The sequence below is a fragment of the Neofelis nebulosa genome, chromosome 8 (genome assembly GCF_028018385.1).
Source record: "Neofelis nebulosa isolate mNeoNeb1 chromosome 8, mNeoNeb1.pri, whole genome shotgun sequence".
Taxonomy (NCBI): Eukaryota; Metazoa; Chordata; class Mammalia; order Carnivora; family Felidae; genus Neofelis; species Neofelis nebulosa.
The window spans coordinates 141,400,516-141,417,624 of record NC_080789.1 but is presented as its reverse complement, the minus strand read 5'-3'; the positions used below and the strand labels follow the sequence as shown (position 1 = coordinate 141,417,624).

General features: G+C 46.4%; 1 protein-coding gene across 2 annotated transcripts in view; it reads right to left on the bottom strand.

Annotated features, from left to right (window-relative positions):
• ADARB2 (adenosine deaminase RNA specific B2 (inactive)) overlaps nt 1-16,580 on the bottom strand; it is a 416,131-nt gene extending 399,551 nt beyond the window's left edge. For both annotated transcript variants that reach the window (XM_058682030.1, XM_058682031.1), the window contains exon 1: nt 16,015-16,580. In XM_058682030.1, the coding sequence (XP_058538013.1) occupies nt 16,015-16,114 (100 nt within the window). In that variant the 5' untranslated portion in view covers nt 16,115-16,580. The remainder of the gene's footprint in view (nt 1-16,014) is intronic.
• Nucleotides 16,581-17,109: the final 529 nt, after the last annotated feature.

The following is a 17,109-nucleotide window of genomic DNA, read 5'->3' as shown; positions in this document are numbered from 1 at the left end:
GGATTCTCTCTCTCTCCTTCTGCCCCTCCCCTGCTTGCTCTCTTTCTCTCTCTCTCTCTAAAATAATAATAAAAAGGAAGCCATTGGTGGAGGCTTGATAGTCCATTTAGAGCAAATTTTGGGACAGCAACTAATATAACAGCGAAAAGAGGAGGGAGTAGTATAAAAGACAAGTACACAGCCTGTGTATTTATTGTTCTTTTTTTTAACTCGCTTGTGCCTAGTGCCTTGCCAGCCCGTGTTCAGTGTGGAGGCGTCTATTTGCAAGGTTATCAGAAGGTTTAAGGCATCCATTACCTTTTCTCGAATGAGTCCACATTATCCATTTGATGTTCCTGTTGCCTTGACAAAAACGATCCCACAAACACCACACCCCTGTGAAGCTGGACCAGACGTGCGGTTGTTGTAGCCAAGTGCGAAGTCAGTGCACGTCTGGGTGAAGGTGGCGGGGGTTCATGAACAAACCACACTTTCAAACTCAAGCCTTGTCTTTTTGTCAGCTTGGAGGGACCTCGGCCACGAAGACTGACCAGGACCATAACTGATTCATTATTATTCAACTTGTGTAAAGAATTCAAGTCACTTAAAGCAACAACAACAATAACAACAAAGCAACAAAGAGAAGGAAATGAACCAGAATATTACAAAGGTAAAAGTTTACTGTGTGTTTTAGGGCCAAATAAATGTTAATGTTGATATAAAGAATTCAGAAAGAACAAGTATTAAAAATTAACTTTAAAAACATAAGCTTATTATCAGAGTGTTTTCTAAATTTGCCCGTGCAGCATTTTCATCTGGCAAGGTTACAGTTACATTCCGGGATTCCGGGACCTGGCTTTGCCGTTTCCATACTTGTAACACGAAGGGGGCAGAGACATGGTTACGCACACATTTGAAGTCACTCAGATTAGGAGCAACTCTGGTTGTAAATTGACCGGGACTTGGAAGACATTTTTACAAATAAGGAAATTTAGACACTGGTATTACACCAGCGGGGAAGTTCACAAAAGCCCAGTGAAGCTGATGTACCGTGTGCCATGTGTAAGCCGAGACCCTCGCGTGATACTGGTGAGACGCTTCACCTGTGGTAGACTGGGCTCCGTGCCCCAGACTCAAGGCCCCTCCACTGAGAGGCGGCCTGTACTCTATCTTGCTCAGCTCTTCCCTTGTCCCTGTTCCGGATCTGGAGCCTCCCTCTGTCCAGGTAACCGAAAATCTCTGCTCGGTCCTCTGTGTGCCCTACCTTCAGGCCTGAGGGGACTTCCCAACCTTATTTCTGGAGAAAAGGGATTGAGGTTCATTGGCCTGCTTAAAAACTTTTTTTTAATGTCTCTGAGAGACAGAGAGAGACAGAGCGTGAGCAGGAGAGGGGTAGAGAGAGAGGGGGACACAGAATCCGAGGCAGGCTCCAGGCTCTGAGCTGTCAGCATGGATCCCGACGCGGGACTCGAACTCGTGAACTGTGAGATCATGACCTGAGCCGAAGTCTGATGCTTAAACTACTGAGCCACCCAGGCACCCCTCATTGGCCCTTTTTAAATCCAAGTACCAAGAATTGGTGATTTTCTTACAGAGGAATTAAAGAAAACGACAACAGAGATCCTACCTGTGTGTGTTTATGTAAAGTGATTTTGTAAATAAGATTTGGAACAGATGGGGAGAGTGATTTCAGTCAACTTGTGTATATATCGTCCTCTGCGTTAGCATCCGTTGGCTACGTCGCGGGAGCGTGGAGTGCTTCCTCATGAGGGCCACGGTCATTTGACTGCTTTGTTTTGGGGTTCGTGTTTCCAGAGTCGGTCCTCACAGGGTGGGCTCAGACGTCCTATTGACTATCCTGTACCCAAATTTGTTTCTGGAATCCAGGTGTCATCTATTTACTCAGGGAATTTAAAACAGAGCCGATATGTTTACCCGCGGCTTCCGCTTGATTTTGACTTCATTTCTCCAGCACAGAACCTGAGCCAGTTCAATCTAGGAAATTGGAACAGTAAACTTATCCTTTACGCATGAGAGTAGATGAAACATATTCTGTTCACAAACACACAGAAACACACAAAGTAACGCAGAATGTTTTCATGTTGAATCCAGATGCGGAATAACCAAAAAAGTGTATTTAAATCTGAGGAATTCACTTTATGATATTCAAATCCAGCATTTCACTGAATGAACAGTATGTTTTATTTTCATTGCACACTCTTAACTAACTTGAATATCACAACAAAAAAGGGCTCGTGTAGACTTATCTTCCCATGTATGGTGTTGTGAATTTACAGCAGGCTGGATTCTCTTTTTTCTGTTTGTCTTTTGAGAGATAGAATTTAAAACGTCCTCACTTCTAATCTTAATTCAATGTGTTCCTTAAATATCTTGCCTTATGCAACAACTCGTGTTTGTTTTGGAATTGAATAGCCGTGCTGTATAGACATCTGAAAACTAAACATGCTGATGTCTGAGTTTGTTCAACCATCTCTACAGTTTCCTTTAATCTTCAAATCAGAAAATTGTGTTACTGACACCACTTAAGCAAATGAACGCGCACTGGAAGATATATAGACATCAATATTTGCATGTATGTGTATTTACGTATATACAAACACGTCCACACACACACACTCATTAAGACGTTGTGCGCTGGTTTCACGGTGAGAATGGCAAGTACCAGCCTCTCCCTGACGCCCTTGCCGTCACGGCTCTGTGTCACAGCTCTCATGGGCACCGGTGACACAGCCTCTGAGGAGTTTCTGCAGGGGGATCCCAGGTGGCAGGGAGCTCCACGGGGCCCAGAGAAGACGGGGTCCGGTGCTTTGCCCACCCTTGCCCTGGAAGCCCCTGCTTCCAGGGGCCTGCCCTCCCACGACAGCCTCTCTGTGCCGATGTGTCCAACTCTACCCCGGGATGGAGACTTTCTCAGCACGAGCACCTGAACACCCAAGGCCCTGGGCTCCCGGGCCGGCTCTTTCAGTCTGGAGCTTCCTGGACTAGCTGCTCATCTCTTTGGGTCCTACTTCTCTCATCCACAAAACGAAGACAGTGTTGGGGTGTCTGGAGGCTCAGTCAGTTGAGCGTCCGACTTCTGCTCGTTCAGGTCACCATCTCACAGTTTGTGAGTTCAAGCCCCGCTTTGGGCTCACTACTGTCAGCACAGAACCCACTTTGGATCCTCTGTCTCCCTCTGTCTGCCCCTCGCCTGCTTTCGTTCTCTCTCTCTCTCTCTCTCTCAAGTAAATAAATAAATATTAAAAAAAAAAAAAAAAAAAAAACAACCAAGATGATGTTGAGTTCACGATACCTGACGGTCCCCTTTACGTCCCGATAAGAAAAGTTTATCACTGATCCTACTCCAGTTGGAAGAAGCGTGGTCAGTCAGGGGTGAAAATGACCTTCCCCACTCACACTTCTTAGAATCATGCCCGTTCACCCCACCCGTAACTAGAAATGAGGATCTTCAGAGGGGCAGGAAAGCACGAGGCGGGGCAGAATAAGGTAAACTCCCTCAAGTTTGTACCATCATATTGGGGGACAACACAACATGACGGCTAATTGAGAAAAAAATTCTGGGCATCATTTAATCACATCTGAAGCTGGTCCAATTCTGCAAGCAGATCATCCACAGGAGAGACCATGGGCATGAAATGGAACCAAGGAACTCACTGGCCTACCCTGAGGTGGACGCGATATTTCTGGAGAAAGAGCACTGCTAACCTAATGGGACATCTTAATTTTCAGGAAACGTCTCTGAAGGCAAATGGAATTCTGGCTGTTGTGGGCTGAATTGTGTCTCCCCAAATTCACATGTGGATGTCTTGACCCCAGGACCTCAGCATGTGACTGTATTTGGAGACAGGGTCTTTGAAGAGGGGATTAAGGTAGGATGAGGTTACTGGGTGGCCCTAATCCAATCTGACTGGTGTCCTTATAAGAAGAGGAGGTCAGGACACAGCCATGCACAGAGGGATGACCATGTGAGGACAGGCGGAGAGGGTGGCATCTGCACGCTCAGGAGAGAGGCCTGGGAAGGAACCAGCCCTGCCCACGCCTGGATCCCGGACTCCCCGCCTCCAGGATCCGGGACAGTGTGCTGTTCTATCACAGCAGCTCTCACACGCTAACCACTGTGACCTAGACATTCTGTGAATCGTTATTTCATCTAATGAGCACAAAAAGTCCCGTCTACTCTACATTTTATCTTGAAAGTTCGCGCATCGGTTACCTAAATATGACACGTTATGAATATATGTACACACACATATAAGTGTGATGGTGTCTTTGCATCTCATGCGAACCTTGAATATTTTCACACAGAGGTGATTTTGATATTAGTGATAAGAACCCTGATATAAGAAATAACACTTTAGAATGGGAACAAATGAGTCAAGGCCATCTTGGGAAACAGGTCAGCTCACCTAAACGTCCAAAGAAGAAAAGTCCAGAGGAATCAAGGGCACAGACAGTCTCCTTAACCATCTGAACTAAGGATCAGACAGTTTCCTGGTGAAGAGGTGTGGATGTTAATGTCAGATTTCTGCTGGTTTCAATCTTATCAATTCCTACTTTTATTGTTTCCCTGATGTTCAACTTCGGAAACATTCCTAAGTATCATTATAGATAAATACCTAGACCTAAAGACCGCAGCCAGCATCACTCCTGCCCGTGTAAGTAGGACGCACTGACGAACTTTATCTTCCAGTCTCCACACGTCTCCTGCCTAATGAACATATATGAGATGGAGACAGAGACAGAGAGACAGAGAGATAATCCCAAAGCTCTCTTAGGTAAGAGATAAGAAAGACCAGGGAACATGCCATCTACCTGGAAGCAAGGGACAAATTCGGTGAGTCTCATCATTCTCAGGACGTATTCTGTGTCCACAATATTGAGTGGACATGGCAGTGGGGACACTCCCTATGACTATTTGGATGAGCTCTGCACCCTACTTTATACGGCCTCCAGGAAAAGACAGGAAAAGAGTGCCAGGCTGCATCACACGTTAGATGCCACGTTTACTTAGTTTCCTTGGCTTGGCCCTAGACTTTGTGTTACACACGTGCACACACACACACAATGCTTGCCCCAGCCATGAGGACAGAGCGGAAGTTTTGTGAGCCAAGGAGCAAGGTGGTAGCTGAGTTCTTGGGCAGCGCCCAGACCTTCATAGAAGGAGGGTGTCTCACACTGGTCGCGGGAGTGGGACAGACGTGCAGCCACCAGGCATGTGGTGCCCCGGTGCTCAAGCTGGAGGGACAGGAGAAAGAGTCTGTAGAAGAGTCAAGGCAGAGGCACCACGGTCCAAAGTCCTGCTCCCTAAGAAGCATCTTTGGAATCTGTATGGTCTGAGGCTTTCAGCTCACCCCACCCGCACAAATGCCCACGAGCGTGCTAATTCTCAGAGCAGGTGGCTTGACAAACAGTAGAGATGTGCCTCCCGAGCTTTTTGGGGGGTTTCTCCAGGACGGACCACAGAGAAGCCAGAGCCCAGTGACGGGCGCTTTCTGACTCTTTTAGGACATTTTCAGAGCTTTTGTTACAGCTTAGTCCCTGCCATTTACCATGGTGGCTGACACATAAAGGTGTCCCATAAAGCTTGCCGCATGAGTAAATTCAGATTTACATATTAACAACTTAAAAATAAATCAGACAGCATCCTTTATAAATTTGCAGCCTGAATCTAATAATTGGTCCTATCACAACAGTTTACTGAGGGTGCACAATGAGACGGCCACTGTACTAATTTATGGGGACACAAATCTCATCATGGTGCCCATCCCAGAAGTCACCTCACACACACAACAAACTTTTGCCTTTCCCACCAGCAGGTAATTCTACGTCATCATCCCAGAGCTGGCTTCTGAGTATCTCCCCCGTATGCTATGGCCCTTCTTTGTCCCCTACAGCTCACACCATCTGTACACAATCCCCTTAGAAAACTTTCCCGTCTACCGTATTGTCCTGATTATTTCCTTAAGCCATTCTTCCTTCAAGAACAAAGTCAATTTTCTCAGTGGGTTTTAATTGAGTAGCTATTATGTTTGACATTGCGGGAGAAATAAAAATGCTCAAACCTAGAGGGGTTTATATTAGTTTTTACTTAGGGGTTTCACTTGAAATAATAAAAGAAATGGAATAGAAATCCAATTTTGTAAAGAATACAATCATATTTGGATTAAAAAAATTCCCATAGAACCTAATAGTGTGTTGGGGTCATGACAGTTTATTTCTATTCTGTGTTTTGAATTTACATCTGTATGTCTATATCTCCAGATACATTATAAGCCCAGACACAAGGATCATGCCACCTTGTTTTTCTTGCATATTTTCGGTTCCTAGCTCCTTGCTCAGAGTGAAGAAATCGTACTTACACATCAGATACAGCCCTTGTCTGAATACACGCAAAATGTTTAAGGCAAAATTGCAAACAGAGCAGAATTGGATGCCCCATACTTTTAAATCAAGTGCCCTTTCTGTTTTTGAAGGTACAGGAGATAAAATGCAGGAAGGTGAACTTTGATCAGGGCACAGGAAGAAAGAGACGACGCTGTTCTCTGTCTCCCTCCCTGTCCTGTTTCTCTGTATCTCTGTCATTCTGTCTTCAATGAAACCTCTTTCTGCCATGTGGCTTTTGTGTCTCTCTTATTATGTGATATAAGAGGATAGATTGATTTGCATCAGTGACAAAGACAAAAATATTTCACGTTGTGCGAAATATGCAGAAAAGGATGTTTTTAAAAAATGATGTTTTGGAACTTTATAATTAATGAATGTTTACTTCAGGACCATAAGGCATGGTCATAAACCAAGGTCATTTTTCAGCTTTCTCAAGGAGTCTGAGCTCTCAGAAGTTTACTCAAGATTCATTTAATCTGTACTCGAGTTTTTAAATGTCCATCTAAAAATGTGTACATATTAGACTTTTGCTGCTTAGAGTTAATCTTTTAATATTGCGATATTTCCTTATTTCAGCAACTGCTTATACGTACGGTGGAGCTTTGAACAACACCCGGGGGGAGGCGCCGAACCCCTGAGTAGTTGAAAATGCACGCATAGTTTCGATTCCCCCCAAATTTAACTACTAAAGGCCTACTGTTGACCAGAAGCCTTATGGATAGCATAAAACACACATTTCGTACGTCACGTATATTAAATACTATATTGGTACAACAAAGGAACCTAAAGAAAAGAAAACATCGTTAAGAAAATCATAAGGAAGAGAAAATTTTTTTTTTTTTAATGTTTTTTTTTTTTTTTTTTTTTTTTTTTTTTTTAATTTTTATTTTTGGGACAGAGAGAGACAGAGCATGAACGGGGGAGGGGCAGAGAGAGAGGGAGACACAGAATCGGAAACAGGCTCCAGGCTCCGAGCCATCAGCCCAGAGCCTGACGCGGGGCTCGAACTCACAGACCGCGAGATCGTGACCTGGCTGAAGTCGGACGCTTAACCGACTGCGCCACCCAGGCGCCCCAGGAAGAGAAAATTTTACAGGACCGCCCTGTTTTTATGGAAAAACATCTGTGTGTAACTGGACCCGTGCAGTTCAAACCATGCTACTCGGGTGGGCGTTATTTTAAATCCTGACTCTGTTATCTTTCTATATCCTCTCTATATTATCTGCGTATATTAAAAATCTACCCAAAACACACAAGTGCAAGCTTTTAGTGACTTGAATTCTATTCATTATCTACGTATAAAAGCCCAAATTATAATTTAACTTTGGCACAAATTGGATTAAAGAACTCAGGTGATTACATAAAATTATATGAACTCTCAAATTTGTTAGATCTAAAGTATGTATCTTCCTAAATGCTTCCTGGGTGAAAATTTCCCTGAATTTCAATCAGATCGAAGCCATGCCCGTGGGCAGTTCCTGACCGAGCACAGACGTGGGACCAGCACACATTTACAAGACATTGCGGTGCCTGCCCTGAGCAGTCTTTCCCGGGCTGTCAAAGGAAGGGGTTCCCTATTCTGCTGTCTTGGGGTTTTTTAAAAAGCTACTATGTATCCTGGGATTTTTCCTAGGAGTGGAGCAATAATTTCTATTCCAAGTTTATTTTTTCTTTGGAAAGAAAACTAGCCGCATTGACTCATTTGAATACAGCAAATTTATCTCTGAACCGTAAGGTTTTGAATTAAAAAGTCACTTCCCATTACAATTCTGTTGGAATCTGAATAGGCATTTGAAGACTTTCGTCTACAGTATCGGTATTTGGAGCTGAGGCACAAATAAAGATATCTTCATGTCTCTAGTTAAATTTGGCCCTCTATGTTTTTATTCACCCAAGGAGTAGTGAAAGGTGCTATTTTTAAATATTCTCTCACTTAACAGCCAAATGTATAAAAGTCTTTTTTTTTTTTTAAGGGTACACGTCAGACTGTCTGAGTTTGTGCACATTTGGTGTCTCAGCTCTCAGGCCTGAGCACCGTCCAGTAAAAAGAAAGTGTGTGTTTCCTTTAAGGACACGTCGCTTTCACAGCCATGAGCCTAACACAAGCGGAGCATCTGTTACCGACAGGGTTGAGTGAACCCAGCCAGACTTGGGGTGCAGGGGAGGTCAGAATCTATTTTGCTGACGTTTCTGTCATGTTTATTAAATTGCACTTTTCCAAAAGCAATTAAACTTTTAGGAAATACTGCATTAATTTTAACGAGAGGAAATCTGGGTACTTCCGATGGGCTCGGACGGATAAAATCTGCGGCTTAATCAATTACTGGTGTCCTAGGCGTATGCTCTGAGCCGGCTGATTATGATTCCAAGTCTTGCTTCTAGAGACAGAAGCTCCCCCACTTTTGTTTGCTTTTAAGCAGAGAAGGGACTCAGTTTGGGTTTGCATCTTCAACCAGTGACAGGCCCCCTTTCAGAGAACCGAGTCCCCTCCACCCTGTTTTAAAGCCACATCTAGAGGACACATTTGAGAAATCGGGTAAGGCACTGCAAAACGATAAGGCCGGTCTCCCGTCTCTCAGCCGTGGGAAACAGGATCAGGGATTTCATCCGAGATAAACGGAGCAGCGGAGATTAATTAAATCTGTAAAATTCTCCAAAGCACATCCTGGTCCAGGTGTTTAAAGGAACGCTTTCTATTATGTGCAAATCACCTGGCGGTGTTGAGCGCTCCCTTGAGTGTGGATTCACTTCTGTACGATTGACACTCGAGAAAAGAGTGTTTACTAATGAATTCTGAGCAATATTAGTCTCATTTATTGTCCACATGGTGAGGCAACGGCAACAGAAAGACACCTTGATCTGTTTCGTGAATAAGTTCTCCATGGGCGCCGTCAAGGAAACGCTCAGCGGGCCAGATGCAACCAGACTCCGGCTAAAGTGGGCATTGCCTCCCCTAGAAATACTAATTGTCCTGTTCCCCCTTTTGTCTACACTGCTGGACTTCCCTCCCTAGTCCCTCAGAGAGTTTGATCCTCCTAGGAGCGGAGACAGACCCGTGCCTTCCCGCTGGAGGCCAGCTCCAGGGAACCTTCACGCTGGTCCCAGTGTGCCACATGCGCGGCCACTCTGGCCGCCCTCCACTAGATGCTCGGCCAAGCCACCTTCAGCCCTGCATTTTAAGTGTGCGTAGCCCCCCTCTTAGGGGGTCAGAAGCAACAATCTTAAAATCTAAGAGCCACCTGGGCATCTATATTTGACATCTCTTCCGTCTTTAACATACATAAAAAAAGCTGCTTTTCTTTGTTTATGTAAATGCTCCACTTACTAAACACTATGTCTTAATCAAGCATAAAGTCCTCTCTTTAACATAAATATAAAATTTATGTTACCTGTTTGCTATTTTTTGAGATTTAAAACGTAACATTCGCCGCTGGTAATTTTTAAAATTTAAAACAGATAATAGTGAATTTGTGTATACACACGTGCATGTGTGTGTGTCTTGTAACACAAGGAGGAAATTTACTCACCACTTTCTTACCAGAAACCAGATGCTAATTGTATTCGTTCCTCACCAATAAGATAATAAAATGAACTTATTTTTTTGCTGCCCTTCATATGCAATGCCTGTAACTAGAATAAAAATGAGGGGAGGGAGAAGACCCACACACTCAGATTAACTCTTTTTCTTTTCTTTTCTTTTTTCCCCAAAGATTTCTCACTCTTCAGGAAAAAAAACAAAACAAACAACTTCTGTCTTTGCAAGTGATCAGGCTCACTTCTGGTAAAATTACAGACCTCTTGCAAAGCGGATCTCTCCATCTCTAGGCTGGGGCTCTCTGATGTGGCTCCTGGGAGCTGGTCCCCTCGTCAGTTTGCAGGTGGGGCAGGGGCTCTAAGAGCGACGTTGCCCTGACGTTGCTGAGACGGAGTCAGCCAGAAGTCAGATACAGTAGCCCCTGTGCCCCATTCCTTTTAAATAAAATGAACAGGTCAGTACAAGTTTGATCACCAGAGAGGGATGTTTGGGAACCAACGTGGCCACATGTGTGAGGAAGGGCAGGAGTCTGTCTGACAAATCTCTCAAAGCTCTCTCCTTCCTGCTCTCTGATCTCTTCCTGATCTACACGTGGATCCAGAGTCGGATAAACGTTCCTCCTCTTTTTTGGAAGTACTGCCCCTTCACCTGATGGTGGTACATCCTTAAGTGAATTGTAGGATATTAATGGCTAGGAATACACAATTCTCTTTGTGTAATGAAACATTTAATGGCATGTACTTCCGTATTTCAGTGGAGGAAAAACATTTAATTGAAGAGATAGGAGTTAGTTCACGTGCACTCTATTCACAGATACTTAGCAATGTGAATTCAGACAGGCCCTTACTGGCTTGTTTTTCTGTGTAACACAGAGCCACATGATTAGTGTTAACACTCAATAGTTGCAATATTTGTGAAGGACATCCGTGCTTTTCCTTTTTCACTTGGCATCAACCTTTTTTTTTTTTCCCAGTTTAGAAATGGCTATAACAAGTGCTTCTAAAATCTTGCTTTCACCACGTGGAAATTTGTCCCTTTAGAAATCTTATTTGCTCATAATTAAGAGCCCGCTTTACCAACGGAGCATCAATTTAGAAATGATATATTTATGTGACGAAGAACCGGGGAATATAATTATTTTTGTTTTACGAATTGTTTAAAATTGTTCGTGTTATGAAAACAGCAACATTCATCCCCCAGCATTTTATGAAAAGAAGCAGGCAGACATAAAAAATGCTCAAATACTTCAACTGCCTTTACGACGTATGCAGGTACAGCTAGGAACAACAAACACACATATGGCTTTTAAATTGGACCCTGAATGCTTTCGGAGCATAACTTATCTTCCTCTGCCTCAGATCAGAAAAACACAATTTCCTCATTCTGCATTTCCTTACATAATGCTCCTCTGGGACAGTGCTTCTGCGGTAACTGAATCACCACTATTTAGATACGGATACATGAATCTCATATTTTTATTCTAAATTCAAGTTCACTCATCATATCTAATGCCCTCGAAGCAATCTCAAATTACTGCTATTACACGGGTCACTAGAAACCAGAGGTACTAACACAAATTTTAAAAAGAGAAAGAGGGAAAAAAGCACTACACAATTAGAGGATGGTGAATGGTTTAATCAACTTAATTTTATCACGAAATGCAGTCTCCTTCCTCCCGAGCCGTCAGACAGCGAGGCAGGCGGGGGCACGGGGACGCGCGGCCGTGGCGCGGAGCTGTGTCCCCACCAGCCAGGCTGAGGCACACTCATGTGTCACTCGGGCATCGCTGGGGACGAAGAGCCTCATCCACACGTGATCTTTGTGTTGTGTTAATTTTTCACGGGATCCCGGTTCACACCAAGCCCGTGCCTATCATCCGCCCGCTGCCCTCATTCTGCTCCGTTTGCCAACTTTTTATTTGCATTTCACGACATTCAGTGGCCGGCCCTTGCTCCCACCCTACCTTCCTGTGATTCATCAGCTCACTGTCACTCAGCAACATCTCGTGTTGCTGTTTCCAAGAATCACCTTCAGCGTTTCTGAGACTGTGTGTAAGGATCGCCCTGTAACAACATCTACATTTCTGGCATTAACTTCTTTTGCTGTCAAATGCCTCAAAAAAAAAAAAAAAAAAAAAAGAAGAAGAAGAAAGAAAAAAAGAAAAAAAGAAAGGTCATGTGCTGATGACCGAATCGGCTCTGTTGACTTAACAAATGGTTGTTTATAGAGCCTTGCGATAGCTCTCCAAAGTTCCCTCCCTTTCTCCGTCTGGTGACTGACTCCCCTGGCTCAGAACCCCGTCCTCCCGTTTACCTCTCGGAACCAGCTGAATTTGCATGGGCTCTCCATCCAACTGCAAATATGTTTTGCATCGAAAGAACAGTTCTTGAAAAATTTCCACAAACTTGAGTCATTTTTACACGCTGTATGTGCTCATTGTCAAATACTAAAAATATTTTCTTTGCAAAATGCATTTCATGCTGATGCGTGCCTTCAGGACAGCTACAGTCGCGAAAGAGAGAATGGCAGAAATCCACGACAGAATACAGGTCCTGTTTTAATGATTGAAAATATACCTATGAAATTCCTCGGACACATCACCCGGAATGCAGCCACTGGTTGAGGGCTATCTGATAAAATTTGAAGTGATTTATGCTTACATATTATACTGTTTCCATGAATACTGACTCTTCCTACTCCACCTGGCTCAGTTGGTACCGATTTTAAATAACCTTCAACCTTCGCCTTTGTTATTTTGGGCTAAAATACAGACCTTCCATAATATTCACGCATCTAGTCCTTCTCGAGTACAGGGGACATCGCTCGGAGCACCCAGCACAGATCTGCTGGTGTGCGATCGCCTCGAATAATCCCACTGCCAAGTACAGAACAAAGTGCCGACTCTCAGAATCCCCCACGAGCAGTGAGCTGAGTGGGTGCTGAGTTGATGAATAAACTCCGTAAACTACGAGTGCTCCCGGTATTTTCTGACAGCAAGCTGACACGTCTCCCCCATGTTACACGGCTTTAGAGCAGCTGTAGCCACACGTGTAAAAATTACATGGCTTCCCTGTCCTTTGCACAGTGCTTTTTTTTCCAGCTGCTTATTTTTCTCCTCCTCAAAACTCAAATTTTGGCATTTTTTCACTTGTACAGAAAATGTAAATTGTTCATAAATAATTTCTAAGACAAAGTCCCGACTAAAAAGTGACACATAGAGAAAATGCAAACATGCATCATACGGGGTCCTGATGAGAGAATGGGAAGAGACGGGTGGGTGGGTGGGTGGGTCTACTCTGAACCTCTGAACCTCTTCTTTAAGGTTCATCTGGGGGAGACATGCAGGTCCCGGCTTGTTAATACCTGGGACCAAGTTGTTGTTGTTGTTTTAATTTTTTAGTTTTTTGGATTCTTAAAGATCTATACTGCCTATGGTGACTGAAAACACTGAGTACGGGAAAACATTTGATTTCTGAGGCTCTGGATCACATTTCATGGTAATGAGATCATGGTATGAATCTCACACTTAAACCGTAGCTATAGTTTTTATTTCAAAGCCCACGGATTATTTTGACAATAATAAGTGACGTAAAAAAAAATGTATCGAAGCACTTCTGGAGTTTACACACAGAACACTGATAGCTTTTCACAGCCCAGGGAGCCGAAAGTTAAGACGTGTCTTCAAAAATCACCCCTGTTCATTAGAATAGGTAGAAAAAGACATACCATTGGCAAGTAAGCCTCACGTTTATTCGGATTTGGCTCCTCCCGTACGAGACGGGCTCTTTCTTTGTGCTCCCAGTCGGTGGCTCTAGTTAGACAAATTCCTTAACAACCATCGATACGCACGTGGGTTTAAAATTGTGACAAACACAGAGTTTTAAGTGGGTGAGCTCAAAAGCCGAGGCCACTGCACTCAAAGGCTGTCGCCGGGACTCATGACTGTCAGAACGCAATTTAAATTCACCGTTTTTCTTGGTAGAAGAGAAAAACGAGGATCTACAGAATTACACAGAAACTGACCTATTCCCAGCACATGCAAATGATGAATTAACGTGTCCCGTAATTGCTATGTTTTCTTTTGATTTTCCCACTTACGGTTATCTTGTTAACTGTCCCCTACGATGTGAATATTTACAGTTTGAGCTGACTGCCCTACCAAGGCCGCTGTCCGCAGACGCCACAGGAGATTTCACCCCCACACATAAACCTACGAGCGCTAGGAGTTAGCACACGCATACACATCAGCCTTTCCCACCTTGGTTTTGGGGCACGAAAATTAAGAGACCTGGTTTCTTCGAAAAAGCCAAGGCATGGGAATATTTCACACAGAAATTCCACTTTGAATTGTTCTAGTTAAGTTTACAGCAAATGAAGTCTTCCTTCCGGTTTCTTGTTGTTCTTCTCCAAATTGGATGCTTTCTAAGCCAGCATGGCTGACATTTAAAGGTAAGAAAAATGAATTTGGAGAAAGGCTCCCACATCCATCAGCTTGTATTTTATTTCTGTAGAATGCCGTTTTATTGTGAAATATTACCCCATACTCTTCAATTTTAATATGTAAGTAGACTAAACAGCAATGCTGGGAAACACGAACACTTACAATTTACAAGATAATGTTTCCTTTTTCCCTCTTTTAAAAGTTGCAGTCATCATTAAATTCTGTGATCCCTCCCGCCCCTTTTCGCTGCCACTTTCTGTCGGCATCACTCCAGAAGGTGCCCGCAGGTCTGTTCCCAAACGGCATCTCCAGGTAACCAAGTGGGCAGCGGGCATCACCGAGGCAGCCCTGAGAGTTGAGGCAGAATCACAGAATCCACCCCCAGCCGAGTTCCAGAGCCCAGGGCTCTGGAACCTCCCCAGGAAGGGACCGCTCCCAGTGGTCCCGACTCACAACCATCATCGGTGACTGTGTGATGGTGGCATTTCTGTCTCCACGCTGCCTGGCTAATTTCTGATTTCATGGAAGAAGCCGGGAAGAGCTCCGGGGGTATTTGAGGGCAGGTAGGGGGAGATGTGGCAGAAACTTCTGCCAGGCCACCGCAGAGGCGACGACCCTCTGGGGACAGAGAGCAGCCTCCAGCACGCATCCTGCGGTAGGAAGCAGAGAATCCGATGCATCTTAGTGGCATCTGTCCCGCGGTTCTGAATAGCTCCGTGTTCGCTCTTTCCCCCCACCCTTAAATCAACACATTTCAAATCGTCAGAAGAGCCGAACTTTCTCCCGCAGACTCATGGTGAGGGGCTGCTGGTAACGAGTTCCTCCCGGGGAGAGAAAGGGCAGGCTCTGGAAGCAGCCCCCCTCGCTCCCGGGACCGCGTGCACCCCTGCGGTGGCATTTGGGGCACGGGCCCCAGCCCCCGGCGGAGCCCCAGAATGCACTAACTTCAGGGCGGCGGTCCCCACAATGCAGACGCCACCCCCAGGGAGTCGGGAACAACCTGTCACCCGCTGCTCGTGACTCGTCCTCCCTCCCTGGTTTGCAGGGTTTCTGTCACTAACGAGCTGCCGTGCCTCCTTCTCTTTCCAGGTTTCAATCTCTGCTTCCCCCCAGCCACCCCAGGACCAGCCCGTGCTGCCTGCGGGTCCCAGTGTTTACGGAGCCACGAGCACCGAGCAGACCGAGGGGGCACGTCGGCCAGTTTGGAAGCGTGGTCGCCAGCATCCTGCCCACTCCTGCCTCCGAGACGATTTGGATGGAGAAGCTGGCATGAGGTCTGCTCCCTTTTCTGGGGCTGCTGGCTCACACGAGTGTTTCCTTTGGCACGGGTGCTGCTGTGGCCTCGGAGAGGGTCAGAGGCTATGTGAGGCGGGGAGGGGACTGTCCTCCGGTCCCCGCACCCACTCCCCCTGCTAACTCTGCTCCCAGCCGGGCTGTGAGGAGCCCGGGCTCTCTGCACTGCCCCCCCCCATTCCTGTCCCCTCGGAGCCGGCAAGAGCCCCCAGGGCCTCCACAAAGGGACGCGAACTCCGGCGCTCTGCTTGGAGCAGATCCCCCCCCAGCCCCCTGAAAGTGGAGCCGCGGGAGCAGGCGGACCCCACACCCGGGGTGGGGGAGCGGTCAGCGGAGACAGCGCAGAAAGCAGGGTCCTTACCTTTCCTCTTGGACCGCCGCCGTCTCCTCTGGGACTTGCATTTGAGTTGGCCGCTCAGCCCTCCTCCGGCCCCTCTGCTGGTGCCCAGGACGGAGGCCATGGCCCGAGACACAGCCGCCAGAGCCGGGAGGGACCCGGTCCCCAGCAGCTCACCTTTGCTGCTGGCCCAGCGCTGCCGGATGCCTGCGGGCCGGGAGCGGGCTCACTTTTCAGGACGAGCCTCGGGCTCCCGCTCCCGCTCCCCAGCTGTTCTCGGCCAGCTCGCGGCGGCGGTGGGGGGGACCCCGGCCAGCAGCAGCTCCTCCACAGGACTCGGCGGGGAGGTGCGCCCCCTCCCCGCTGCCCTCCTCCTCCAGGCGGCCGCTCCGGACCGGGCTCCCAGCGAACGCAGGGCTCCTACTTTGGCTCGTCTGCTAGTTGTTTGGCACCAGCCACTTTGAAGCCAATCACGCAGGGAGCTTGTCTATTTGCTGCTGCAAAGTCTAATTAGGTCCAATCACAACTGTCTTCTGGCTCTGACATCAGCACCACCAGCCCTTTGCATCCCTGTCAGCCTGTAAACTCAGCTCCCGTTTGGACGGATGGAGCTGCCCAGGACGCGGTGGAGAGGGAAGGAGGCTGCACGGGAGGGAGGGGATGGGGAGGGGACAGCTTGCCGAGCCCGCTCGTCTGGGAGCAGCCCGAGGGGACAGCTTACGGGAGCTGCTGCTCCGGGCTCCGACCACAGGACCGCGCGTGGGCTCTGCACGCTCCGAAAATGCCGTGACCGTGTGTCTCTCCAGGCGAACAGCTTTTAACTAGTTAATTCACTGTGTCAAGGGGGAGATCTCTCGCCAGGAAATACGGACCCCTCACCTGCTCAGGAAGGGACTAAGATTTGCAAGTCCCTGGAAGACAGCGTCTTAGGGGTATTCATTTTACAGAGAATGCGTGTTTGTCTGTTTGTTTGTTTCCTTGTTTTGTTTTTTTCCCCCCCCTTCCCTACGTCTCCGCTGTTCCCTTTGCTAAAGAAATATTGCATAAATACGGAGGTGTTCGGATCCGAGTCTGATTTTTAAGGAGAGGGATTTTAATGGGTTGCTTTATTTAGGTAAC